Genomic DNA, 27,305 nt, shown 5'->3' on the forward strand with positions numbered 1-27,305 from the left:
TGAATCAATTCTCTGCCACCGTCCCTGTTTAGGAATGACTTGTTCTAATAAAAGCCTAATTACATTTCTATCAATTTCACCTCCGCTTAGAAAGGCTTCTACCCACTCTGTCAAGTGATCAACAATTACTAACAAATATTTAAATCTCCTGTGGCATTTCTGTGAAGTCGATTTGCACATTTTGAAAAGGATACAAGGCCAAAGGTCTCCCTTCCCTTTGAATTTGTCTGACATGATTCTGATTCACTTTTGGGCAAATCAAACATTTATTCACAATTTGCTGGGCAGTGGTATATACCTTGACTCCTGCAAAAACCTTCAACACAGCATTAATCAGACTTTGAGTCCCCCAATGACTTCCCTCATGCACCCTTTCCATTATCCCTCTGCGGTAAGCTTGGTTCAGGATCTGCCTTTCATCAGACAAATACCACTTCCCATTTCCCCCTTCTTGCCCCCCCCCCAATCTATGTAAGTTTTTTTTCTCTCTCTTTCAGTGAAGATTAGCATCTCTTCAGGCTCTCCCATTTGGAGTACTAAAAGTAAATCTTCTTCTTCTTCTTCTTCTTCTTCTTCTTCTTCTTCTTCTTCTTCTTCTTCTTCTTCTTCTTCTTCTCCTCTTCCTCCTGTCCCCGCTGATTGTACTTCTGCATCAGCCAACCTATTTCCTTTGATGTCTTCTTCGTCTCCCTTTTGATGAGCTCTGTACTAGTTGAGTAATGTGATACGAAGCTTGATAAGAACCAGAATAAACATGTAGCGTTGATGCCACACAGGGCTGCATGTCTTATTTGAAACATAACAGATTAACTATTTCATCAATCCAAGTTCCAGATTTCTCAAAGCACTTCATTTTTAAATTTTATTAATGCTGATATTTTAGACTTTACTAATTAATTATATTTGAACTCTACAAGTGTTAAAAAAAAATTAACAGAACACGTGTCCTTAACAATAGATTTTAATTAAACATTTGTTCCTGGGACCTGCAGCCACTGACACTAGCCATTTAAAATTACATTGTATCACAAATCATGTAAAAAAAAAGTAGACTTTTGTCAATCAGACCAAAACTTTGATTGTCTACTTACATCTATCTGTTAATCTGATATTTTAAAAAATGATTGCAAATTTTGCTGTTTGTATTGTGTGGGTAAGGGCTTGTGCACATGCCTGCACATTTTCAAATAATTTTTTTGACTCCTGGTAAGTACCTGGACACAAATTCCTGTAATTTTCTTGGCAAAATTTTAGAAGTGGCTTGCCATTGTCTCCTTCCTAGGGCTGAGAGAGTGATTGGTCCAAGCTCATTCAAGAATTTTGTGCCTAATACAAGATTAGAATTTTAAAATTTCTAAACTGATTCCTTTTTGGGGTGTGTGTAAATTTTTTTTATTGTTTTTCCATATCTTACAGAGATACAAATTCACATAGCTTCAAATTAAAATACAATACGATATAATATCAATTGCCAAATTCTTAATCCAAATTTTCCTAATTATTTATCTGTTTTATTTTGGTATACATCATTCATCTTATGCTACCTCCTTTTTTAATTTTATCATCTGGATTTCAAAGATTATTTTCCACTTTCATATGAGCTAAAAATGCTATTAGCTAACAAAATTTCTCTTGGCTATTTGTTTCTTTCTACTAAAAACTAGGCCATCATGCTTCAGTCCATTTCTTATATTCTTATTTATCTCATTCCTGCTTTTTAAACTCCCATTTTTTTCATAACTGCACGATAAGGAATATGGATACAAAGAAGGTTCCAAATGTACTTCTCTTCATACAGCAAATATATATAAATATTCATATCATGTCTTTGATCTAATTATAACAATAGCAATACACAGAGGAGGAAAGGTAATTATTAAAATTTTAAATAATATTTTCTTCTTTTTGTGCTTAGACATTATATCATTCCTTTCATTTTACAAATATATCTTCTAATTAAACCAATCATAATTATAGTGTAACATATTTTTCTATTTATTTTTCACAAAGAGTATCTTCCACTATCAATTTCAATACAATAGTAATTCTCCCTAATCTATAAATTTCACTGCCAAACCTAGTGTAATAATCTTCCCTAATCTATTTGATTTCACTGTTGTTTACATGTGATAATCTTCCCTAATCTATGTTTTCCCTAGTCTTTCCTATTCTATATATTTTCCACTATCGAACTCAGTGTAATAATCTTCCCTAATCTAATTAATTTAACTGTCATTCCCAAAATAGAACTTTTCCTTGCTCCATCTTTTTGCTATCATGCCCAATATAAACATAATCAATATTATTTATTTTCCCCATATTAACATTCCTATAATAGTCAGAGCTTTATTATATTCCTTTTCCCTTTTCTCCTGTCTTTATTTACCATTATAAATAACATAATAATCTTATAATCTTATAATTCAAGTAATCAGTAAAATATTAAAAAATATTAATCAACCATGGTAGTCATAACCATTTTCAATATTTTCTTCCTTATTCAACCATTCCATTTTAGCATTATTTATCTCTAATAACATTTTTTTAAAATTACATCTTAATTGAACATTGTTGCACACAACACATATTTCTTGCTCATTATTTACCCCTCCATATTTCCAAATCTTATCACCCATTCTATATTCTCTTTTTCCCCTCTTTCCCCATATATTTTCCATAATAAATTCCAATTAAATTTAACATTAATAATTCTAATTCATCATTTTACATAATCTTCTTCTTTTATAATTTATAACTTTGTGGTAAATCTCAGTCCTCTTCCTCTTTTTAACAGTACTGCTGTCATCATTTCCATATCCATATTCCTTATCGTGCATTAAGCCTCTTTTCAAGTAGTATTATCCAGTGTGTTTTCAGTCAGTTCAGTTAGCTCCTTTCTCAAATGTTCCTTCCTTCTACGCCATAGCTGATGACCTCCTTCTTCTTAAAAATAAATATGTAGCCAAAACAAATAAGATGCTTCCACCAAGGCCAGCATCTGTTAAAAACATCTTTAAAGTAACTGCTTGCAATAATTCCTCCAACCATGGGATAGCATATTTTCATATCTTCCAAAGTAAAAATATTTCTCTTCATTCAATGTATACAAGAAAAAGAAACACAGACTCCACAAAGAAAAATTATAATCTCCAATTTAAAAGTCCAAATTTAAACAAAGAAAACAATATTAAATCTCTTAATAATCCAGTCTTGGACAACTTGCTGCATTCTGAAGCCTCGCGCTATTCTCCCCATCACTAAATAGCCATTTCCACTTCCATTGCTGGCAGTTTTAGCTCCATTAAAAATGAAAATAAGAAAAAAATGAAAAAATGAAAAAAAATGAAAATTTGAAAAAAAAACCACGTGAAATTTCTTTGGCCATCCTCACTCACCAGCACATCATTTAATCTTTTCTTCACTCTGTAAGCACTCCAAACAATCCTCTTTCCATCCTCGTGCTGCGTTGTGGTGGTAGTCCACGGCTGGTGCTGACTTAAGCATGATTGCCTGGCCGGATTCACACTACTGGCAACCTCTAACCAGACCCCTAGTTCATCTGGCAACCTCTAACCAGACCCCTGGTAGTGTCCCCTGCATCACCTCCCCTTCAGGGAGGATTTGGTCTGGTTCAAAAAGACCAGAACCCCCGAACAGTGGGGATTTGGAGCCCCCCCCGAGACAGCGGGAAGGCTCCGTGCTTCTGCGGCCATTTGACACTGCCCCTCCATCTTCCCCACCCCTCCATCTTCCTTGTTTCTAAACTGATTCCTTAAGTGCTATAGCAGCCTTTGCCACCTTTGCTTAAACAAATTTCTATAATAGAAAAGTTTCTAGAGAACTGAAGCAAAATTTACTGTTCGTACACATGAACAGTAATCAATTACAGTTTCAAAATGATATATTTTTTTAAAAAGTCGCGTCTGCATATATAAGTTTTATTTAATTATGATTTCCCATCTGACTAGTAACTATTTTATTTTTTTAATTTCTACTATTTTAATGATTTAAGATAATACTGTATATTCTAAATTTTAGTATAAAATGAAAGAGGAAAATAGTTTACAGCAAATTTTAACAAATTAACAGAGTTGGAAGAGACCTTGCAGGTCATCTAATCCAAGCCCCTGCCTAAGCAGGAGACCCTACATCTGCCTCTATCTAGGATCAAACTCACAGCCTCCTGATTGTGGTGCAAGAGGTCAATAAAGAAGCATCTGAGGTGTAAAGAAATCATGGCAGAGTTAAAACAGGCCACAAAGAAAGCAGTCATTAATATCATTGATTTTTAGTAAATGAATTTTTTATATTAACATATTATCCAGGAAAAGAATACTTTACCTGATATGATCCTAAATAGGAACATCTGTTAAACCTACTTCTTAAAAGGTTGTTTTATTATAAAAGTCCTTGGATACATGCTTATTATTATCTTATATTGTAGCAGTTCATTGAAATATGGTTAGAAATGAAACAGTGATACAATTGAGTAACTAAAATTGAAGAACAGAAAAACTGACTACATTCACAGCAGAAGTCTATTAAATCCAAGCAGGAATAATTTCATTAAATGAAATATATGACATAACAAAGCAAACTAGGACACTTAGAATATAATTTTTGAAGAAAAAGAAATCATTTTTAAAAAATCTAAATGGCCCAAATAGAAATGAGCAATAATCACAGATAACCAAAGTATAAAACTATTTTAAAAATTAAGAAGCATTAGAGCTAGGGGGAAAAGGAGGAGAAAAAGAAAAATGTTTTTTGTTACAATGGTTTTTTATTTTTTTTAAAAAACTTTTTGAAATCTATTTTTCGCTGTCAGATTTTTATTTCAACTTTTACTATACAGGCAATTCTCAACTTAAAACCATTCATTTAATGTCTGTTTGAAGTTACAACAGTGTTCATAAATATGATTTATGACCAATTTTCACACATGACTATTGGCATCCCCATGGTTACCAGATTGGTATTGGATTGCTTGGCAACTGCCGTGTATTTCTGACAGCTGCACTGTGCCAGGGCCATGTGAACTTCCCAGATGGCTTCCAACGATCAAAATCATTAGCGGAAGGCATTTTTTCTTTATAAACTCATTATTTACTTAGCAACTGTGGTGATTTCCTTAATCGTAGCAAAAGGTTCATAAAATGGAGCAAAACTCACTTAACAACTGCCTTGTTTAGTAACAGAAATTTGGGGTTCAATTGTTGCCGTACATTGAGGACTACCTGTAGTGTAAAGTTCACTTTATGTATGCCTGTGTATTCTTTTCCTTTTTTGTTTTTGCTATTATTTTATTTTATTAAATTAAAAAATGAATAAAAATAAGTGATGTGATCATTCAATCAGGAACATCATAGCTACCAAAAATGCTCTTGAGAACTACCAGTTTACCACAAGTGTGAGATTTAGTAACAAACCATCCTGGAAAATTACAATGGAATTCCTTTTCATTGGATAAAGCAAATATAAATGTTTGGAATATGTTATGGGATGGGATGTATCCAGATCAATGCTTTAATCTATAACTAACTTTTTTGCCAACTTTGGTTATGCACATGTATAATTACATTATTATCTAATTATGCTTTACAGCACATAAAAAAGATGTACAAATGAGGTTTTGAACATTGTCCTTCTTTCCTCTTCTCAGACGCTACCTTGGGATCTGTGGTCGGTATGGTTGGCTTTTATTTATTTTTATCTTGTTTTTGTATTATATTTCAGTGGTAACTACAATGTCAAAAATATGTCAGTCACAAACAAATTGTCTAAATTTTGAGAGGCAAGTTAGGGAAAGGGATAAGTAATAGAATAACAGTTAAATGTTGATTTCTATACTCAGATTTTAATTTAGTTTGAGAAGTCTCTGAGGTTATCTTCTGTATCTGGATTTTTATGGTAGCACCAAAGTTTTGAAATTGTCTTGTTTTAAGAAAAAATTAAATATGCCATGGAGTAGGCCGTTCCCGGGAAACAAAAGTTTGATGCTTAAAACCGATCCCTTGTTGCAGCACCCTGAACTCAGCTTGGGGTGCTGGTGACAAGCGAAATCCAGACCCTGGGCTCAGGCTGCTGCTGCTTAACACCAGGTTGGTTGAAAATAAAGCTCCCCTCATCCAGAATTTACTCCTGGATGAAGAGGCTGACCTGGCATGTGTGATTGAAACTTGACTGGGCCCAGAGGGAGAGGTTCATCTCTCTGAAATGTGCCCAGCTGAGAGGATGCCGTTCTGGCATGTGTGACTGAAACCTGGCTGGGCCCAGAGGGAGGGGTTCCTCTCTCTGAAATGTGCCAGCTGGGTTTCAGATGTGGCACCAGGCCCGACCCCAGGGAAGGGGGGGAGGAGTGGCTATCATAGCCAGAAAGACCACTAGCCTACGCAGGCTCACTGCTCCTGAGATACCGGGTTGTGAATCCCTCTTTTTGAAGGTGGACCTAGGGGTACAGGTGGGCTTGTTGCTCACATACCTGCCTCCCAGCTGCATGTCAACATCCCTGCCTGCGCTACTCGAGAAAGTAGCCGGGTTGGTGGTGGAATTCCCCAGACTCATTGTCTTGGGGGATCCTCTAGGTTGGTGCAGGAGTTCATGGCCACCATGGCAACCATGGACCTGAGTCAAGTAGTTCAGGGCCCGATTCATGAAGGGGGACACGCTCCCGATATGGTATTCCTCTCAGAGGAATTGAGCAATGATCTGAAACTAAGGGGCTTATATATCTTGCCTTTGTCATGGTCAGATCAGTTTCTGCTACGGCTGGATTTTAAGGCTCCAATCCTCCCCTGCAGGAAGGCGGAACTGATTAAGAGGTTCCACCCCAGATGGACCCAGAGGGTTTTCAGAGGGCACTTGGGGTTTTGCTGGATTCACTTGTACACAGTTCGGCAGATCCTTGCTGCAACCTGGAATATGGCTGTGACGGAGGCTCTGGACCGAATTGCGCCTTTGCGGCCTCTCTGTGGCATAGACCCTGGATGAAACACCAGAAGAGATATATAGAGAAGCGCTGGTGGAAACGTAGATCTGAATCTGACACTTGTAAAAGCTCATATGGAGATTTACAATGTGGTGATCAGGTCGACAAGATGTGCATACAACCTGATTGCATCTGCGGAATCCCACCCAGCCACCCTGTTTAGAGTGACTTGCTCACTCTTTAACCAGGGGGGAGTTGATGAACCCTTGCAGGGTAGTGCTGAGTACCTTAATAAATTTTTCGCAGATAAAATCACTCAGATCTGGACTGACCTTGGTTCCAATTGGAATGCAGTGTTGGCTGACAACGAGTAAGTTGAGGTGACAGGGGCTCGTCTTAGTCCACCTGTTTGGAGCGAGTTTGACCTGGGAGGAGGAGTCCTTCCTGGCTTCCTACAAGGAGACGCTTGTGCGCCCCCTACTCAAGAAACTTCCCTAGACCCAGCTGTATTTAACAACTATCGTCCTGTCTCTAACCTTCCCTTTATGGGGAAGGTTGTCGAGAAGGTGGTGTCACTCCAGAGGTACTTGGAAGAAGCCGATTATCTAGGCCTTCAGCAGTCAGGATTCAGGCCCGGCTACAGCACGGAAATTGCTTTGGTTGCACTGATGGATGATCTCTGGCGGGCCCAGGACAGGGGCTTGTCCTCTGCCCTGGTGCTTCTTGACCTCTCAACGGCTTTTGATATCATCGGCCATGGTATCCTTCTGCGCCGACTGGAGGGTCTGGGAGTGGAAGGCACCATTTTACAGTGGTTCTCCAACTTTTGACCCCCTCAGCAAGGGTCCACAACTTGGGCGTCCTTCTCAATCCACAGCTGAGCTTAGAACATCATCTTTTGGGTGTGGCAAGGGAGGCGTTTGCCCAGGTTTGCTCACAGTCACTCATGCCCTTATCACCTTGAGGTTCGACTACTGCAATGGGGTTACCTTTGAAAAGCATTTAGAAACTACAAATTGTGCAAAATGCAGCCAAGCAACTAGTCATGGGCTTGCCCAGACACCACACGCATATCGCTCCAACACTCTGCAGTCTCCATTGGCTGCCAATTGGTTTCCAGACTCAATTCAAAGTGTTGGTTTTGACCTATAAAGCCCTACATGGCATTGGACCATGGGATCTTCTGCATGAATCCCAGTGACCAGTCAGGTCCCACAGAGTCGTCCTTCTCTAGGTCCCATCAACTAGACAATATCATTTGGCGGGACCTAGGGGCAAAGCCTTCTCCATGGGCCCCCCAGCCCTCTGGAATCAGCTTCCCCCAGAGATTCATACTGCCCCTACCCTCCTTGCCTTCCGTAAGAGTCTGAAGACTCATTTATGCCGCCAGGCCTGGGGCCATTAGATCCTTGCTCCCTGGCCATTTAATGTGTTGAGAGACTGTTGAGTGAATGGAATGATTGTTTTTTTAATACTTTTTGGGGGTTTAGATTTTAATTAATAAATTGGATTCAAGGTAATTGTACACTGTTTATTATATGTTGTGAGCTGCCCCGAGTCCTTGGAGAGGGGTGGCATAGAAATCCAATAAACAAACAAACAAACATAGAAACAAACAACAACAACAACAACAATGATAGTAAATATTATTTTTGTGAAAATAATAATAATAATAGTTAATAATAATAATAATAATTATTATTATTATTATTATTATTATTCCCCCCCCCCACAAAAATTAGTAATACAAAGCAAATATGTTGGATTTTGTATCACAAGTCGAACACTTCCCAAGCATCTAGGACTGTGTGATATATTTTTGTATGATGCATGCAGATCTGCATACGATGGCCTTTTGAAACTGACAGATTGTGATTTTGTCAATATTTATTGTTTTCAAATGCCAGCTGAGGTCTTTTGGCACAGTACCCAGTGTGCCGATTACCACTGGGACTGTCTGTACTGGTTTATGCCAGAGTCATTGTAGTTTGATTTTAAGATCCTGATATCAGCTAAGTTTATCTTGTTTTTCATCAATTCGGCTGTTTTTCATCAATTCGGCTGTACAGTGTTCCCTCGATTTTCGCGGGTTCGAACTTCGCGAAAAGTCTATACCACGGTTTTTCAAAAATATTAATTAAAAAATACTTCGCGGGGTTTTTCCCTATACCACGGTTTTTCCCGCCCAATAACATCATGTGTCATCACCAAACTTTGGTCTGCCTTTAATAAATATTTTTTTAAATAAACTTTAATAAATAAACATGGTGAGTAATAATCTAAATGGTTTCTAAGGGAATGGGAAATTGCAATTTAGGGGTTTAAAGTGTTAAGGGATGGCTTGTGATACTGTTCATAGCCAAAAATAGTGTATTTACTTCCGCATCTCTACTTCGCGGAAATTTGACTTTCGCGGGCGGTCTCGGAACGCATCCCCCGCGAAAAGCGAGGGAACACTGTATTTCATCAATTCAGCTGGTATGGCTACATCAATGATCCACACTTTCTTCTTTTCCACAATCACGAGGTCTGGTGTATTGTGTTTCAAAACCTTGTCAGTTTGAATTCAAAAATCCCAAAGTATTTTGGCATGCTTGTTTTAAACTACCTTCTCAGGTTTATGATCCCAACAGTTCCATACCACTGGCAGGTGGTAGTTGTGGCACAGGTTCCAATGAAGCCTCTGTTTATAGTCTGTGCAATTTTCTTGCAGCTGCTGAGCATGTTATCAATTGTTTCATCAGCTTCATTGCAAAGTCTGCATTTTGAGTCATCAGCTGATTTTTTGATCCTGGCCTTTATTGCATTTGTTCTGATTGCTTGATCCTGGGTTGCAAGAATCAGACTTTCTATCTCCTTCTTCAGTGTTCCATTAGTGAGCCATAACTATAGCCATATTATTGTTGTTGTTGTTATTGTTGTTGTTGTTGTTATTATTATTATTATTATTACTTCAACAATACAACACAGCAAATGAGATCACTATTCTGGATTTCGTATTTGATCACCAATCAGGCGCTTCCCAAGCACCTGGGACTACGTGATGTAGCGGCGAATTATGTGAGCCAATCCCAGTAAAGCAGTCTTTTGCAATTGACAGATGGAGGTTTTGTCAATTCTGATGGTTTTCAAATGTCTGCTAAGATCATTTGACACTGCACCCCATGTGCCAAAGACCACTGGGACCTCTTTCACTAGCTTATGCCAGAGTTACTATTATTGTTGTTGTTGTTATTATTATTATTATTATTATTATTATTTGAACAATACAACACAGCAAATGAGATCACTATTCTGGATTTCGTATTTCATCACCAATCAGGCGCTTCCCAAGCACCTGGGACTGCGTGATGTAGCGGCGAATTATGTGAGCCAATTCCAGTAAAGCAGCCTTTTGCAATTGACAGATGGAGGTTTTGTCAATTCTGATGGTTTTCAAATGTCTGCTGAGATCATTTGACACTGCACCCCATGTGACAAGGACCACTGGGACCTCTTTCACTAGCTTATGCCAGAGTTACTATTATTATTATTATTATTATTATTATTATTATTATTATTATTATTATTATTATTATTTCAATACAACACAGCAAACGAGATCATTATGCCAGAGTTACTACTACTACTACTATTATTATTATTATTATTATTATTATTATTATTATTATTATTATTATTATATAGAGGCAAATCATATCTGTTTATAATTACATCTATAAATAATATTTAAATCACTCTCTTAAACTATAAATTATTCCACTAATACATGGTAACAAAATTTAAGAATATAAACAGCTTGAATTTTAAAGAGCTCTGAATAATATAATAATTTTTATAGATACAATTTTTAATAGTACAGAAATTGTGCTGACATGGAAAAATATTCAACTGTTTTTTGTTATTTTTTTTTATTTTATTTTTATTTATTCAATTTTTATGTCGCCCTTCTCCTTAGACTCAGGGCGGCTTACAACATGTTAGCAATAGCACGTTTTTTAAACAGAGCCAGCGTATTGCCCCCACAATCTGGGTCCTCATTGTTATCCTTTCTTTATGCGAATTACAGAAACAATTTAAAGAATCTACACTGATTGGGAAGATTAAGTAGACACTTTGGTTACATTAATATCATTCACAAATTACTGATATGGCTACTCTGTACCATAAATTTGTAAATTAACATTAAACAAATATAATTCAAAGCACATAATGTTATTTGATTAATTGGTTTTATTGGTTTTAGTTCACTGAGTAGTCTCTATCCAGTGGAAATAATTTTTATCTGCATTCAGACTGACCATGAAACAAAAGCTTTTTGATTACTGTCAGGTACGCAACCCCCCCACCCTCTCCCCAATCTTCAAATCTAGAAGCACTTGAAAGTCATTTTACTGATTGAACAGAGCAAGGCTGGTGCTTATTATCCCTCTTACATAGACTGCTGTGGCTTGAATGCTCTATTGTACCTATATGTAATACCTTCTTGGTATTCCTTGAGCTTACTTGTTTCCTTGCAGGCATTTTGCTTTCCAGCTAAGTAGCATTTTGAGTATAAAAAGAGAGTAGGGTTTGCTTTGTTTATATACCGTAGACTACTCTGTCAGTGATGGTGTGTGTGTTGTTTTCTGCTTGGTTGTTCTTTATTTAGTCCAGTTTTTCTCAATTGTTTTCTGTTACGCCCTCCCTAGGAAGAAGTAACATTTTGCACACAGACCTCCACTCTCTTCCGGGACGATTGTTTGCAATATTCAGCATGTTTTTGCTAAAAAAAACCCTCAAGCAGCTTATCAGTGTTTAAGTGACACCTAAATTTATTTGGATTCATCCTATCCGCTGCCAACATGTTTAGACACAGTAAACATACCGGTCTTTCTGCGTCTCCCACCATAGTCATAATGAAGCCAAGGGCTACATATGCTTCATCATGTTTTCTCATCTTAGTTTTTTGGGGACTTACGTTTATCTCATTATCTTCGTCTTTCTTCTCCTTTCATTTTATTCCTGTTAAATATTTTTCCATGGTGTCTTTTAAAGGTTTGTTATATGCATTTTATATCTTACTCTGTGCTGTGTGCTATTGTTCAGTCCAAAAAACCCTTTATTCCCTGTGGCAAAAAAGCCATATTCCCCGGGGTCATGGGCCCCCCCTGGTATCACTCCTCATCCCCTTGGGGGGGGGGCACCCCACTATTTGAGAAACAGTGTTTTAGTCTGTTTTCTGTTTGCTTGATTGTTTGACTGACTTCATAGTTTCTTGATTAAAGTATAGTTTCCTGCTTGATTTTTTGTCTGGTGTTAATCCAGAGTTAATCCTTTTATCAGGTGATTGATTGCTGGTGTTCTGTTCTTTTTGTTTCTTTTGTAACTTTATTTATTTCTTTTGAATGGTGTGTAAATGTTGTTTATTTCTATATGCCCATTGATGATTAATTTCTTCGGGTTGCACAAGCTTCTAGGAATTTCGGAGCATTTTTTGGATTTCAATTGATATAGGATGCTCACAGTTTCCCAGTTGAAACAATGGTTAAGTCTGTTCATCTGTTGTGAAATTAAGGCATTTTCATTGTGTTTTCTGATTGTTAGTTGGTGTTTATAAATGCACTCTCAGTTTTAGGTTTGTTTGGCATGCTTCTTTTCAGCAACATGATCTCCATTTTCTTTGATCTTTTATTTTTAATTTTTTTTTTCCTCACAGACCAATAATGAGGTGGCACAGTCGGTGAGTAATTGCTTACTTCAAATGTAGATTTCCCTTACAGATGTGGTAAATTTTATAAATTCTTTAATTTAGTCAGTTAATTTTGAGTTCTGTGTTTTTTTCTCCCTAACATTTATCATGCTCATCTTGTTTTTTTCTTTACTTTTCTACCTATTTAAAGCCTGACTCTCCAAAAAGTCATTCTCTGTGTAACCTGGTCATGGAGGAAAATCCAGACAGTGGGTCAACAGAAGATCTTAACAAGTACCAAACTGATTTAGGTTCCTTCAATGTGGGCCCAGATCCCGATACCTTCAAGAGGGCAGCCAGTGAGGCACAGGAAAGAACTGCTGGTGGTCCTATGCCTTTTTTTCAGGCAGAGGAAATCTCAGCAGAATCATCTGATATGCTAGCTATCCCTAATTTGCCTGCTGTAGGAAAGCATGAGGATGGCACATCATGGACAGTTTATATAAATGAACATGAAACCACTTTCTTAAGACCCTGTCTGGACTTTAGTCATAGTAAAGTCGATGGCACTGATCTGGTGGAGAATAACCAGCTGTTAGTGAATGAAACTTTGGCTGAGAAGTCTTCAGTGAAAACTGACAGCTTTTCGATTGGAGAGCCATTTAGTGTGAATATAACAAAACAGGCAAATCCAGGCTTAGAAGACTCTTTCTGGACAAATACTGATCTATGTGAAAAGATAGATACCAGAGGTCCTAAGCACAAGGAGTCCTTCAATGAAACTGAATACCATAGGGCCTTAGGACAAGCTGACAATGCAGCTGTAAAAAAGACCAAGGTAGAAATTAGACAAGTTTTAGAACGTACAAATGGGCAACGAGAAACAATTGCTGATAGTTGTTCCCAGAAATTGGATGTAGATTTTAATAAGGCTGATATGATTAAGAAGACAGTTGGAAGAGATTTCAAGAACATGAGCAGCTCTGCAGCTCTAGAACATAATGGACTTGAAATGCAGAATGCTTTGTGTTCCCGGGGTCAGGATTCTGAAGAAACATGCGAGGGTAAGGGGGCCATAAAATGCACACAGGAAAGTGATATAGCAAGTATTATGGGAACTGCTAACCTCCAAATCAAAGATAATTTTTCTGCAGAATTTGGAAATCTTGGGTTTGATTTTGAAGCAAAAGAGGCAGAAGAGATTTGCAAAAAATATGAAGACTGTGGCCTCAATATCTCTCAAGAGAATAATGACATGGAATACAATAACCATACTTGTATATCCTTTGACTATATGACTGTGCAGCATGAACTTGAGAATCCAACTAATGCATATTCCAGTAATTCTGAGTTAGAGAATATGGAAGGTGAACTGGTGGATAGGGAAATGTTTTGTATGCTTGAAGAACCTAACATTAGTTTACCCAAAGTGTTGGAGACAGAACCGTGGGATGACAGCTGGGATCCTACATTTAGTTTTGATTCCTGGGGGTTTTCTAGCCAGTCAATTAGCTATGATTCCTGTCCCTTTCCTCTTACACAAGACTCTCTAGATGGAAACTTGGACAACCTATGGCCAGGTTTCAAGCAAGATTTAGGAGAATTAAACAATAGCTGGGGAACTGCATGTGTAATGACCACTCAGCAGAATCAGGAGGCGTCTTTACAGCAAGGATCATCTGGGAAAGAGAAAGACACTAGCACCTGTGTATCAAACAAGATAAGTAGACCATTAATTCCATTCCAAATGGGAAACTCTGGAAAGGCTAGCAACAAAAACTTCACTAGCCCCAAAGAAAATGAGACCAACAGCTCAGATTTATCTGAAGATGAAATTGCTAACCGGAAATATGGATTGTTATACCAAGAAATTGAGGCTGATAAAGAAGAGGTACCTACCCTATTATGTAGCATAGTTTAGAAAAGAGAGATTCCCTAGGTGATATTTACCTTTATATAAAATGTGAACTTTATGAAGTCCTGCTTATCTTTCTTTTGCTAATCTATGTAGCATCCATGGCACAATTCAACCATATAATTATGCTAGTTTGATCACAAAGAGGTTGCCTGTTGAATATGCCATCTTATTTTGTACCATATTTTGTTTTAGAATTTTGCTTTTAGATAGTTTATGTTGCTAGCATCTCTTCCAATTATCTGTGTATCAATCTGCTTTTTTATTTTATATTATTATTATTATTATTATTATTATTATTATTATTATATTTGTATGCCGTATGTTACTGTCAGTCTTTCCCTTGACTTTAAAAGATATATATGTTTGGACTATGTACAAATAAGACTTGGACATTAAAATCTGTCTTCTAATTTTTAATTTAACCTAGGCATCAAACAATGCTTTTAATGGATTTGCACAGGTAAGGAGCAACTATGTTTTATTTAGATATCTATTCATCTAAAATATTTTATAGCCTTCTTTTGGGAGGTCACAACAATAATAAAAGCCTAGATCCATTTTTTCTTAAAAATGAAAAAAATCTTAGCACCTGAGTCATTGCCTTTGGATACTTCAACAACCCATCTAAAACATCCTTGCTCTATCCCAAAATAAAAATCTTGATGACCTCCCAGAGGACTAAAAGGGTTGAGGACTGCTTGATCACTGGAAAGAGGGTGCACATAAAGTTGGGAAAAGCCATGGAAAAGCACCTTTATTACCATCTTTGGTGGAAATGTGACAAAGCAAAATGTTTCTGGAATACAATTACAAATTGGCTGGAAGAAATTTTAGGCATTAAAATAGAAAAAATCCAGAAAGCTTTTTGCTAGGAATATTCCAGCAAAAATTAGAAAAACACCAAATATATTTAATTATCCACATAACTACGGTGGCCAGGTCAATTTATGCCCAATATTGGAAGAATGAAGAAATCCCTCAGTAGGAAGAGATCATAGAAAAAGTCATACTCTGCGCAGAAATGGATAAGTTAACGTTAGAAATCAAAAATAAGGAAGAATCGGACTTTTATAATTGGGAGAGGTTCTATTGGTGGTTAGAGAAAAAAGGAAAAAAACCGTGGTTAAAATAAGATCAGAAAAACATTTATTTGACAAAACTCTTGCCTGGTATTAGAATTTATTGTTAATATTAAGATACAGAATGTTTTGTATAATTTAACATGTGTACTATTCTTTTCCAAAACTGGCGCATGCAAATAATTTAATAGAGCTATAATAGAATGTTACCATAGTTGGAACTGTTTTTTCTATAGGATATGCTGCAAATACGTCCAAATACTGTTTGTTTTTCTTTGTTCTTTGTTTTTTTGTTTTTGGTTTTAAATGTAGTGGTATTGATTTATGTATTGTATTGTATTGTGTGTGTGTGTGTGTGTGTGTGTGTGTGTGTGTGTATATATATATATATATATATATATATATATATATGACGGTCTTGGTATATTCGGGTTTCTTCCCGTGTAGGATTTGGAAATTTCTGGCGACGTTTCGATGAGGTCTCACTCATCATCTTCAGGCTGGTGTTTCTGTCCTTTTTCTCAGGCGAAGACTGCGAGACCTGAGCTGCATTCCTTCTATAAATACTGGTGGCTGGGTGTGGTTTGATGGCTCAGTAATTGCCTGCTGTGTAGAAACTTCCTGGTGAGTCAGAGGGGTAACAATAGGGGTCGTTGATGTAGCTGAGGTATGCTGGTTAGTTAATGGTTGTAGATTAGGCGTGATGTCCTGTGTAGTTAGAACTTGTAGGCTGCTTGATTGCTTTACAATGTGTGTCCTGAGTCTGGTTTCTGTGGCTGGGATATGTTTGAGGGCTGGTTTCCAGATGTCTGGTAAGCGAGAGGTATCATCCCGCTTGTTCATATTTTGGGGATGTTTTTCTATCTCGATCGCTTCCATGATTATTCTTTTGCTGTAGTGTTCTGTTTTGGAAATTAATGTTTTGGAACACTACAGCAAAAGAATAATCATGGAAGCGATCGAGATAGAAAAACATCCCCAAAATATGAACAAGCGGGATGATACCTCTCGCTTACCAGACATCTGGAAACCAGCCCTCAAACATATCCCAGCCACAGAAACCAGACTCAGGACACACATTGTAAAGCAATCAAGCAGCCTACAAGTTCTAACTACACAGGACATCACGCCTAATCTACAACCATTAACTAACCAGCATACCTCAGCTACATCAACGACCCCTATTGTTACCCCTCTGACTCACCAGGAAGTTTCTACACAGCAGGCAATTACTGAGCCATCAAACCACACCCAGCCACCAGTATTTATAGAAGGAATGCAGCTCAGGTCTCGCAGTCTTCGCCTGAGAAAAAGGACAGAAACACCAGCCTGAAGATGATGAGTGAGACCTCATCGAAACGTCGCCAGAAATTTCCAAATCCTACACGGGAAGAAACCCGAATATACCAAGACCGTCATACCTGTACCCGTGAAAATCTACGAAAACATATATATATATATATATATATATATATATATATATATATATATATGTAGATTGTTCTGAGTTCGGGTTTTGCCCTGTGTAATATTTTGCATGTTTATGCGACGTTTCGGCGAAATCACATTCACCATCATCAGGCTGAAGTTTCCAAGCTTCGTGCTGTTGTAAAATGGAATGTTTGCAACTGTCATTTCTTCCTAGTATATATATATGTATGTATGTATGTATGTATGTATGTATGTATGTATGTATATATATAAATAAATTTATTTTTAAAAAAAAGAAAAGAAAAGCATCTTTCTGAAGTCCTCTTAGCAACATTTCAGGGAACAGACTTTAGTATGCTTATCCTACTTTATCTGGCAAATACTGTCAGAGATAAGCCATCTCACAACCAGTCTGTTCCTGTGCTATGTAGGGATATAAATATGATACCGGGGTCTTATTTTACCTAGAAGGAAACTGGAAGCCAGTGCTGCTTGGGAAAAACATAGGCAAATCTTGACTAGCACTATATATGCCCATATTTTGGACCAGTTGTGGCTGTTAAGTAACCAAGGGCAGCCGAATGTAAAACTTTTGGAGTAACACAAAGAGAAAATAACTAAACTATGAGTACCAGTAAATAAGACTTCCCAGTCCATGAAAGGATACAATTTGAACTCAAGGTGAATCTATGCAAAGTATTTTCAAGTCATGGCTGCCAACTGCTTATTGATTAGGAGCCATGAGTAAAGGAAGACCCTCAAATTGCATGCAAGAAAGTGCTACTCCACCATAGCAAAACATGAATTCAATTCAATTCAATTCAATGTATTAGACTTGTATGCCGCCCCTCTCCGAGGACCCGGAGCAGATATCACCAAACCCTGGAAGGGGAGTGATTCCACAGAGTCTTGTCAGGGATGAGTTCATGTTAGTTTCTTCCTATCCAGACCCACACATATTCCAGGCACTTAGTCAACACTTTAGTAGACTTCCTTGCCCAACCAGGAACGGAGATATGTATCATGTGCCATCAAATTACCTCCCTGAGTAATTTCAATTTAAATGTTAAAAAGGAGAGGGGAGAGACCTGAGACCTGAGGCAACCCAAGTGCAGGGTCTAACGGTTTGATCTCTCCACCATAACACTGATTGTAATGAGTTGTAGAAAAGAATACTTATTTGTTTATTTGTTTGTTTGTTTTGTCAATTACCAGGGTCAGCAAACTGCGGCTTGCGGGCCACACATGGCCCTTTGAGTATGGCTCAATTCACTTTTCTTCCCCCAACTCACTAACTCTTACTCCTAAATCTTTTTGCCACACCCGCAAGCTGCTGAGGCTCCCTTCCTCTCTGTGCATGCATCTCACATTCCCAGCCCCCTTGCTCTTCCCACATTTCCCTAGAGCACCCTGCTGCCTCTCTGTCTCTCATCATGCACCCACGGAGGTGTCATTCCTGAAAAGCTGTATTGAACCCTGGTTCTAAGTCTGCCGTTTTCCCTCCAATCTGAGTTCTGTTGTTAACATTCCCTCCTCTGCTTGTAGCAAAAAAGGCAGTCATGCCACTTTGCATGCTGGGAAATGTAGTCCGAGTTTAGTTCAAGACTGGGAGGCTTGATCCATGCTCAGCATTCATTCTGCTTGGTGAAAAAGGCACTACTCAGAAAAAAAAGATGAAATAAAGCAAGGGACTGTGGCATGGGGAGCATGCATGAAGTTTGCATCAAAGTTATTTCCATTTCCTGAGTCCAAACCTCATCTTTTAATAAGCTACAGCTGCAGCTGCATGCATTGAAAAGGGAATCTCTAATGTCAATGGAGATTTTCAGTCATTCAGGTTATGGTTGTCCAAAAATGCTTTTCCAAAAGTCAACAGAACGTTCTTGGGTTTTTCTTTGGAAACGGTTCACATTCATCCAAGAAGTTTCTTCAGAGAAGGGGTGGGGTCAAATGGCCGTGGTAGCACAGAGATCCCCTCTCCCTTAGGGGGCCCATGAATCCCCACCGTCCTGGGGTTCTGGTTCTTTTGAATGCTGAAGGGGAAGTGATGCAGGGGACGTTACTGGGGGTCTGATTTGGGGTCAGCATACCCCACCAGACGTACCGGCCTAGTCTCACGCCAGCGGTGGTGCGAAGCTGACCAGGCTGCCCTGCCTGAGTTGACACCAGCCACAGAGACAACGCAACCCAGGGAGTGGAGCTGAGCGGTAACACCTGGGAAGAGTACCTTTTAAGCGATGCCAAGGTGAAGGAAAAACTAAGTGATGTGCTGGTGACTGATTTCAGCTGAAAAAGAATTAGGAATGTGTGTGGGTTTTTTTGTTTCTTGGAGCTAACTTTTGGAAATGGGAGAGGAAGCAGCTATTTTGTGGTGTGGTGAATAGTGGATGCTTTGGTTTTTGCATATTGCTCAAGATTGGACCAATTAAAAGAAAGCAGATTTAAAGATCTTGAATTTGGACTATTTAAGCATTATATCTTTTTTCTTTTTTCTCCTTTAAGAAGTGGGTTTTTTATTGTGCAACGAATAGATTCAAATATGGAATTAAATATGGAACCAAAAATGCTAGAAGCATAGAGAGATGAGAGCTTGTCATCTACAGGTTGGAGGAGTCATTACAACGAGAATTTTGTTTCATGTGTTCAGCAGATCCTGGCCTCGGTCATGGATTTTATCTGTCTTGGTCATGAGATTGGAATGTGTTTGTGATGTGTTTACCTTTGAGAACGGAGGAAGCTAACAACTTTTGTTTGCAACAAGGACTTTCATGAGAAGATATATCTGAACTGGCTGATAGAGATAAGGGCACAGAGTTGACAAAAATATTGGAACAAATTAAACATGAGAAGAAGAATTTGAGGACAATTTGAGGACAATAATACAATGGATATTATTACCAGAAAGAGCCTTTGTAATTTGCAAATGAGAAAATATGGATGGCAGCAGAATTTCTGAAGAGGAAGAAGATTGAGATTATTATAAAATTAGAAATTAGAAGAATTAATTTTTGTAAAATGATGAGTGGGATTTATGGGTATTACATGATGAATTTTAAAGTTATCTGGAACTTAATAAAGGGAATTTTTTATTGAGAAGAGATTGAACATAGATTGGGGGATATGAATGAAATTTGGAAGGGGAATTAATGAGTAAGGTACAAGAGTATTAATTGAGCTTTATATCTAAGATACGTTATTATAAATTCTTGGGGTAAATAATGAAAAATGGAATAATAGAACAATAGAACAATAATAGAACAATGAAAACAAATAACGAAAATTGAAAATGGTTATGATTATTTTGGATATTAATATTTTTATTATTTCTGATATTAAAGGGAGAGAGGTGAGGGGGAAAGGGCTGAGAAGAAATGTTATAGGTATGAAGATTTAATTTATAAGATAAGCAAAGATTAAGTGAATTTTATATATGGATGAATTATGTTTTACTGAAATATAGAATTAAGAAGATAGGAAATGATGATTATATTAGATGATTTTTAATTTTAAGGAAAGTTATTAATGATAGTAGAAAATATTGATGAGAGAAGTTATTGAATTACAGAATTTAAGTAAGATAGGTGTATAATTTATACTTTATAACTTTTTATGAATTTATAGAAAGTTATAAATTAGACTGATATAAATAAAGAGGATATGCTTTCGGGGTTACAGTGATTTATATTATAATAAGGTATGAAATTTTTATTTGATTTGTTGTCCTGTAAAATGGAGCAGATTTTACTGATGATTCCAATGGGTTTTCAGATAATGTTCTAGATTAGGGCATGATGATTCCACTGGATTTACAGTGATAAAATTGGTGTAGGGTATGAGGATCTTATTGGGCTCACAGTGGGGTTTTTTTTTAGAATATGGCATGATGAGTCCTCTGGGTTTACAGTGATATAGTAGAGTAGGGCAAGATGATTCTACTGAGTTTATAATTTTTTTTTAGGATAGCGCATAAAGATTTCTTTAAAAAAAAAATATTTTTAATTAGTTTTCAAAATAAAAGACATAACAAAATGAACAAACATTGAATTGACAAGACACTACATTTAACATAAAAAGGAGCTATAATTGCTCCGCTCAGCATAGAAGTCTTCTTAATATAGAAAGAGAAAACTAATTGTAGCTTAGATCAATACAGAAAAGTAAACATATCAATAAGGTATCTCTATGTAATATTGCTATCATTAAAATTTTAACTTTTCAACACTTTCCACCAGCTATATAATTGTAGTTTAAACCAATTCGGAAAAATAAACTTATCTATAAAATATCTCTGTATGATATATTCTGTCTAGTAAATTTAACTATTTAACACTTTATTTTGATATCTTTTAAAAATCTTTTTTTGTATTCCACCAGTTGTAAACCTTCTGAAAGTTTTATAGAATTCTGTTTCTACTTGGTTATTCAACCATCTTGTCATCATATCTAATTCTGCACATTCTATAATCTTTCCGAAAACCTCTTCGTCTTTTGGAATTTCCTTTTCTTTCCATTTTTGTGCAAAAGCAATCCTTGCAGCTGTTAAAATATGAATTATTAAATAATATGTTTTTTTTTTGTACCTGGTATCTGTATTACCTAATAAGAAAAATTCTGGGGTCTTCCTAATTTCTTTGTTTGTGATTTCTCTTAACCATCCTTCCACCTTATTCCAATAAATCTTTGCTTTTGAACAGAAAGAAAGAAAGAAAGAAAGAAACAAACAAACAAACAAACAAACAAACAAATTTTAATGCAATGGGGGAATATTTAAATAATGAATTAAAGAGGAGGGATAAAATGGCAGCAGCGAGCACCCAGTGGACAAATAACTAAAGGTAAAAGGAAGAAGAAACCGCTATGGTTTAGCAATGATGTAAGGGCTATAGTCAATTTTTAAAAAGGCTGCCTATAGGAGGTATAAAGAGTCTGGAAGTATAGCTGATAGAGAGGTGTATAAAATGAGACAGAAGGAGGTGAAACAGATAATATATGCTGCTAAAGCCTCAAAAGAGGAAGAAATTGCCAAATCTGTTAAGAAGGGGGATAAAACCTTCTTCAGATATATTAGTGATAGGAAGAAGAAAAACTGCAGCATCACGAAGCTTAGTACCGGGAATAATACATGCATTGATGGGAATAAGGAGATCGCTGACCATTTCAATAGCTACTTCTGTTCAGTTTTCTCAAAAGACACCTTACAAAATAATACTGTAGAGGGATATAGCATTGCTTCCAGCTGTACGGATTCATCTCCAGTGATCTTAGAAGCCGATGTCTTAGAAGAACTTGAACAATTAAAGATAAATAAGGCAATGGGTCCAGATGGCATCCACCCCAGAGTTCTTAAAGAACTCAGATCTGTCATTGCTACCCCCATGACTGATTTGTTTAGCCAATCCCTGTTAACAGGAGATGTTCCTGAGGATTGGAGAATGGCCAGTGTTGTGCCTATCCACAAGAAGGGCAGTAGAGAAGAAGCTGGTAACTACAGGCCAGTTAGCTTGACATCAGTTATAGTTAAGATGATGGAGACTCTACTCAAAAAGAGGATAAATCAGCACCTTAAAAACAATAACTTATTGGACCCAAATCAGCATGGCTTTACTGAAGGCAAATCATGTCAGACTAATCTCATTGATTTCTTTGACTATGTCACAAAGGTGTTGGATGAAGGTGGTGCAGTGGATATTGCCTATCTGGACTTCAGCAAAGCCTTTGATACAGTTCCACATAAAGAGCTGATAGATAAATTAGTGAAGATTGGACTTAATCCCTGGATAGTTCAATGGATTTGTAGCTGGCTGAAGCGTAGACATCAGAGAGTTATTGTTAATGGCAAGTATTCTGAGCAGAGACAGGTTATAAGCAGTGTGCCACAAGGGTCTGTTCTGGGTCCTATTCTTTATAATATGTTTGTGAGTGACATAGGGGAAGGTTTGGTAGGGAAGGTTTGCCTATTTGCCTCAGGGGTCGGTCCTCTCCCCACTGCTATTTAATATCTACATGAAACCGCTGGGTGAGATCATCCAAGGGCATGGGGTGAGGTATCATCAGTACGCCGATGATACCCAGCTGTACATCTCCCCCCCATGTCCAGTCAATGAAGCAGTGGAAGTGATGTGCCGGTGTCTGGAGGCTGTTGGGGTCTGGATGGGTGTCAACAGACTCAAACCCAACCCTGATAAGACGGAGTGGCTGTGGGTTTTGCTTCCCAAGGACAATTCTATCTCTCCATCCATCACCCCGGGCACTGTTCCCCGAAAGCTGCGCACGCGCGCACACGCGCACCCCAAAATACACCCCCGTGCAGCCTTTTTCACGGCCGCACGCTCCCCATCCCCATGCCAGCCCGCGGGGGGGGGCAGGGAGGCGCCGGCAGCAGAAGGGAAGGGAGCCGCGTCCGCCCCTGCCTCCCCACAGTTCCTCCGGCCCCTTGGCCTTTTGGCGCTGCCCCCCGCCTGCCCCCTCTGCTCCTCCGCCGCCTCCTGCCTTTCGGCGCGGCTCCTCCCGCACCCAGAACACACACCCTGCCCGTCTCACCTTTGCCAAGAGCACTTTCGTCCCGGGCTCTCGGCAAGGGGATTGCAGGATAGGCGGAGCAGGCATTCTCTCAGCGGAGGCTGGCGAAGGTGATATTCAATGTCAGGGGCGCGCGAGCGGTTGCGCGCGCTCCCTATCCCCCTGCTAGCCTGCTCGGAATATTCAAAATAAGAAAAGCCTTCGCCGGCGAAGGCTTTTCTTATTTTGAATGTTCCGGGGGGCTAGCAGGGGGATTTGGAGCGCGCGCAAACGCCCGCGCCCCCCCGACATTGAATATCACCTTCACCGGCCTCCGCTGAGAAGAACGGAGAGAGAACGAGAGAGAGTGAGAGCAACAGACAGCAAGATAGAAAGTGAGAAAGAGAGAGAGAGAAAGAAAGGGGGGAGAGAAAGAGATAGCAAGAGAGAGAGAACAAGAGAGAGAAAGAGTGTGAGAAAGAAAACAAGAGAGAAAGAGTGAGTGAGAGAGAAAGAAAACGAGAGAGAAAGAGAGAGAAAGAGGGGGGAGAGAGGGAAAGAGAGAGAGAGAAAGCAAGAGAGAGATGAGAGGAAGGAAGAGAGAGAGAGAAGAGTGGAAGGAAGAGATAGAGCGAAATGATAGAAAAAAGGGGAGAAAAGAGAAATGAGAAAATGATTGAGGCAGAGAATGACAGGAAAGAGAGAAAAACAGAGAGAGAAGTGACTCGTGATTTAAAGCATATGGTAAAAGCACTTAAATAATAACAGGAAAAAAACTCAGCCCTCACCTGTTTTTATTAATAGTTATGTTTTTGGTTTTGCTGGTTGATTTAGTTTTAATAGTAATGGATTTTGGTTTTTTTTAAATTATTAATTTCTTTTAATAAAAAAGAAGGGATTTTTTTCTTATTTATTTATTTATTTATTTATTTATTTATTTATTCTATGCCGCCCAGTCCCAAAGGGACTGTCGCTCAGACACTATACTTTTCCGCCCACACCGAAAAAAAATTAGAGGGTACATTGACCCCGGGGGGGATTATTGACCCTCTCAGAGTGGGTCTGCAACTTGGGCGCCCTCCTCGATCCACAGCTCACATTAGATAAACATCTTTCAGCTGTGGCGAGGGGGGCGTTTGCCCAGGTTCGCCTGGGGCACCAGTTGCGGCCCTACTTGGACCGGGAGTCAATGCTCACAGTCACTCATACCCTCATCACCTCGAGGTTCGACTGCTGTAACACTCTCTACATGGGGCTACCTTTGAAGAGTGTTTGGAAACTCCAGATCGTGCAGAATGCAGCTGCAAGAGCAATCATGGGCTTCCCTAGGTATGCCCATGGAACACCAACACTCCGCAGTCTGCATTGGTTGCCGATCAGTTTCCGTTCACAATTCAAAGTGTTGGTTATGACCTATAAAGCCCTTCATGGCATTGGACCAGAATATCCAAGAGACCGCCTTCTGCCACAAGAATCCCAGCGGCCGGTTATGTCCCACAGAGTTGGCCTTCTCCGGGTCCCGTCGACTAAACAATGTCAGCTGGCGGGACCCAGGGGAAGAGCCTTCTCTGTGGCGGCCCCGACCCTCTGGTTCCAACTCCCACCAGGGATTAGGACTGCCCCCACCCTCCTTGCCTTTCGTAAACTTCTTAAAACCCACCTCTGCCGTCAGGCATGGGGGAATTGAGATATTCCTTTCCCCCCAGGCCAATACAATTTATGCATGGTATGTTTGTGTGTATGTTTGGTTTTTTAATAAGGGTTTTTAGTTATTTTAAATATTAGATTTGTCATATACTGTTTTATTATTGTTGTTAGCCGCCCCGAGTCTACAGAGAGCAGCGGCATACAAATCTAATTAATTAATTAATTAGATTTAATTAATTTGCAAATAATTAATTTAGATTTAATTAATTTGCAAATAATTAATTAATTCTTTGTTGTTAGGTCCTTTTAGTGGTGGGATGAGTTTTGAGTCCTTGAGTTTGTTATTTACAAAGTTATAGAAGGCATGGTTGGATTTGGTGGGCAGGAGGTTTTCCTCTTTTTTCCTGTGGTAGTTGAAGCATTCTTTCTTTATTTGGTGGCATATATTTTTGTAGCAGCTTTTGAAGTTGGCTACAGGACCTTTTTTGTTTTTCTGCTGGAGAGATTTTGTTTGTTTGTTTGTAGTTTTCTTATTGAGATAGGTAAGGTTTTTTTTCATACTTATGGACCATCTTCTGCTGCACAAATCCCAGTGACCGATAAGGTTCCACAGAGTTGGCCTTCTCTGGGTCCCATCGACTAAACAATGTTGATTGGCAGACTCCAGGGCAAGAGCCTTCTCTGTGGTGGCTCCGGCGCTCTGGAATCAACTCCCCCCGGAGATTAGAACTGTCCCCACCCTCCTTGCCTTTCGTAAGTTATTAAAGACCCCCTTATGTTGCCAGGCTTGGGGAAACTGAGATATCCCCCAGGCTTATACAGTTTACGCATGGTATGGTTGTGTTATATGGTTCCAATGTTGGGTTTTAGAATGTTTTTAATATTAGATTTGTTACACTGACACTATTTTGTTGTGAGCTGCCCTGAGTCTACGGAGAGAGGCGGCATACAAATCTAATAAATTGAATTGAATTGAATTAGTGGTACATGTAGTCTGATAATTCTTTTGACTTCGAGCAAGAATATGTTGTAGAGGTCATCAGCAGTGTTACAGCCAGAGAATAGAGTTTGCCAGTCAAGAATTGAGAGATTGGCATCTATGAGTTTATAGTTGGCTTTTTAAAAATTGTACTTGGGTGTCGCATTATTAGGGTGAATCTTGGAGTGGCGTAGGTTGAGGCTTAATTTAAACATACTGCAAAACAGTGCTTCCCTAACTCCAGCAAGTGGGATCTATAGATGATGGAGTTGTAGGCCAACTTCACCAGAAGGCAGTGAGTTATCAAGTCTACAATGTAATGGCAAATTAAATGCACATCTAGATGTCAGTAGTTTATTAGGTTTAGAGGTGTACAGACTTTGAATCTAGACTCCCTTATTGCACCTGTTAGAAGCTCATTAAGGCCATGCCTTTTCCTGTACTTGTACAACAGTCTCGAAAAAAATCATCTTGGTTAAAACACAGTAGAACAGCAACAGTAGTCTGCCTTCATGCCACTGTCTCAAATATTGTTTCCATAAAAAACATTGGAAGTACATATATTTAATTCGTTCCACCATTTTTAATACTACTGTTCTTTGTTAAGTTAATATGAATTAGTTGGTTATCATAGTCAATCTGAAAAGTTTTGTAGGACTTAACGTCTTGTTAAACAAAGGTTTGGGTCATCTTGTTGCCTTTTAAACTATGTATTACATCTTTAAATTTAATGCTTCCAAACTGAATTACGTTAGATTCCAAATCTTAGACAAGATGCTGCTACTGTAAACAATAATGTATGATATATCAAGTTGTGCAAGCCAGGTAATTGCTATTGTGCATAACATTTTTCATAAAATTTACAAAACCTGCAATATGATTTAAAATACTTAGACCATGATGATGTGAAGATTCTACAAGTAATTATGACATGACTATAATTGAGCCTGGAATTACAGTTATAATATGTGCCAATGAGTGATCACATGACCATGCCTGTTTATAGAACTTTTTTTCAGCAGTCATTAAATGAGCATGGCAGTCATGAACTGAATCATAAAGTAAATGTTCCCATTGTTAAGCAAACATCAGATCTGTTAACAAAAAATAGTGTCTGCAGTGAGATGATTTTTTTTTTCTGGAAACTCTTTTTG

At 38.2% G+C, this 27,305-nt stretch overlaps 1 protein-coding gene across 8 annotated transcripts in view; it reads left to right on the forward strand.

The window, feature by feature from the left end:
- Positions 1–27,305, forward strand: part of AMPH (amphiphysin) — a 449,568-nt gene that overhangs the window by 351,281 nt on the left and 70,982 nt on the right. For 5 of the 8 annotated variants that reach the window (XM_070726278.1, XM_070726279.1, XM_070726282.1 and 2 more), the window contains 4 exons: positions 5,663–5,686; positions 12,627–12,650; positions 12,811–14,490; positions 14,945–14,977. In XM_070726278.1, coding sequence (XP_070582379.1) covers positions 5,663–5,686; positions 12,627–12,650; positions 12,811–14,490; positions 14,945–14,977 — 1,761 coding nt within the window. The remainder of the gene's footprint in view (positions 1–5,662; positions 5,687–12,626; positions 12,651–12,810; positions 14,491–14,944; positions 14,978–27,305) is intronic. The other 3 variants (XM_070726284.1, XM_070726286.1, XM_070726285.1) reach the window with 2 other exon arrangements.

This window comes from Erythrolamprus reginae, chromosome Z (assembly GCF_031021105.1).
Source record: "Erythrolamprus reginae isolate rEryReg1 chromosome Z, rEryReg1.hap1, whole genome shotgun sequence".
NCBI classification, from domain to species: Eukaryota; Metazoa; Chordata; class Lepidosauria; order Squamata; family Dipsadidae; genus Erythrolamprus; species Erythrolamprus reginae.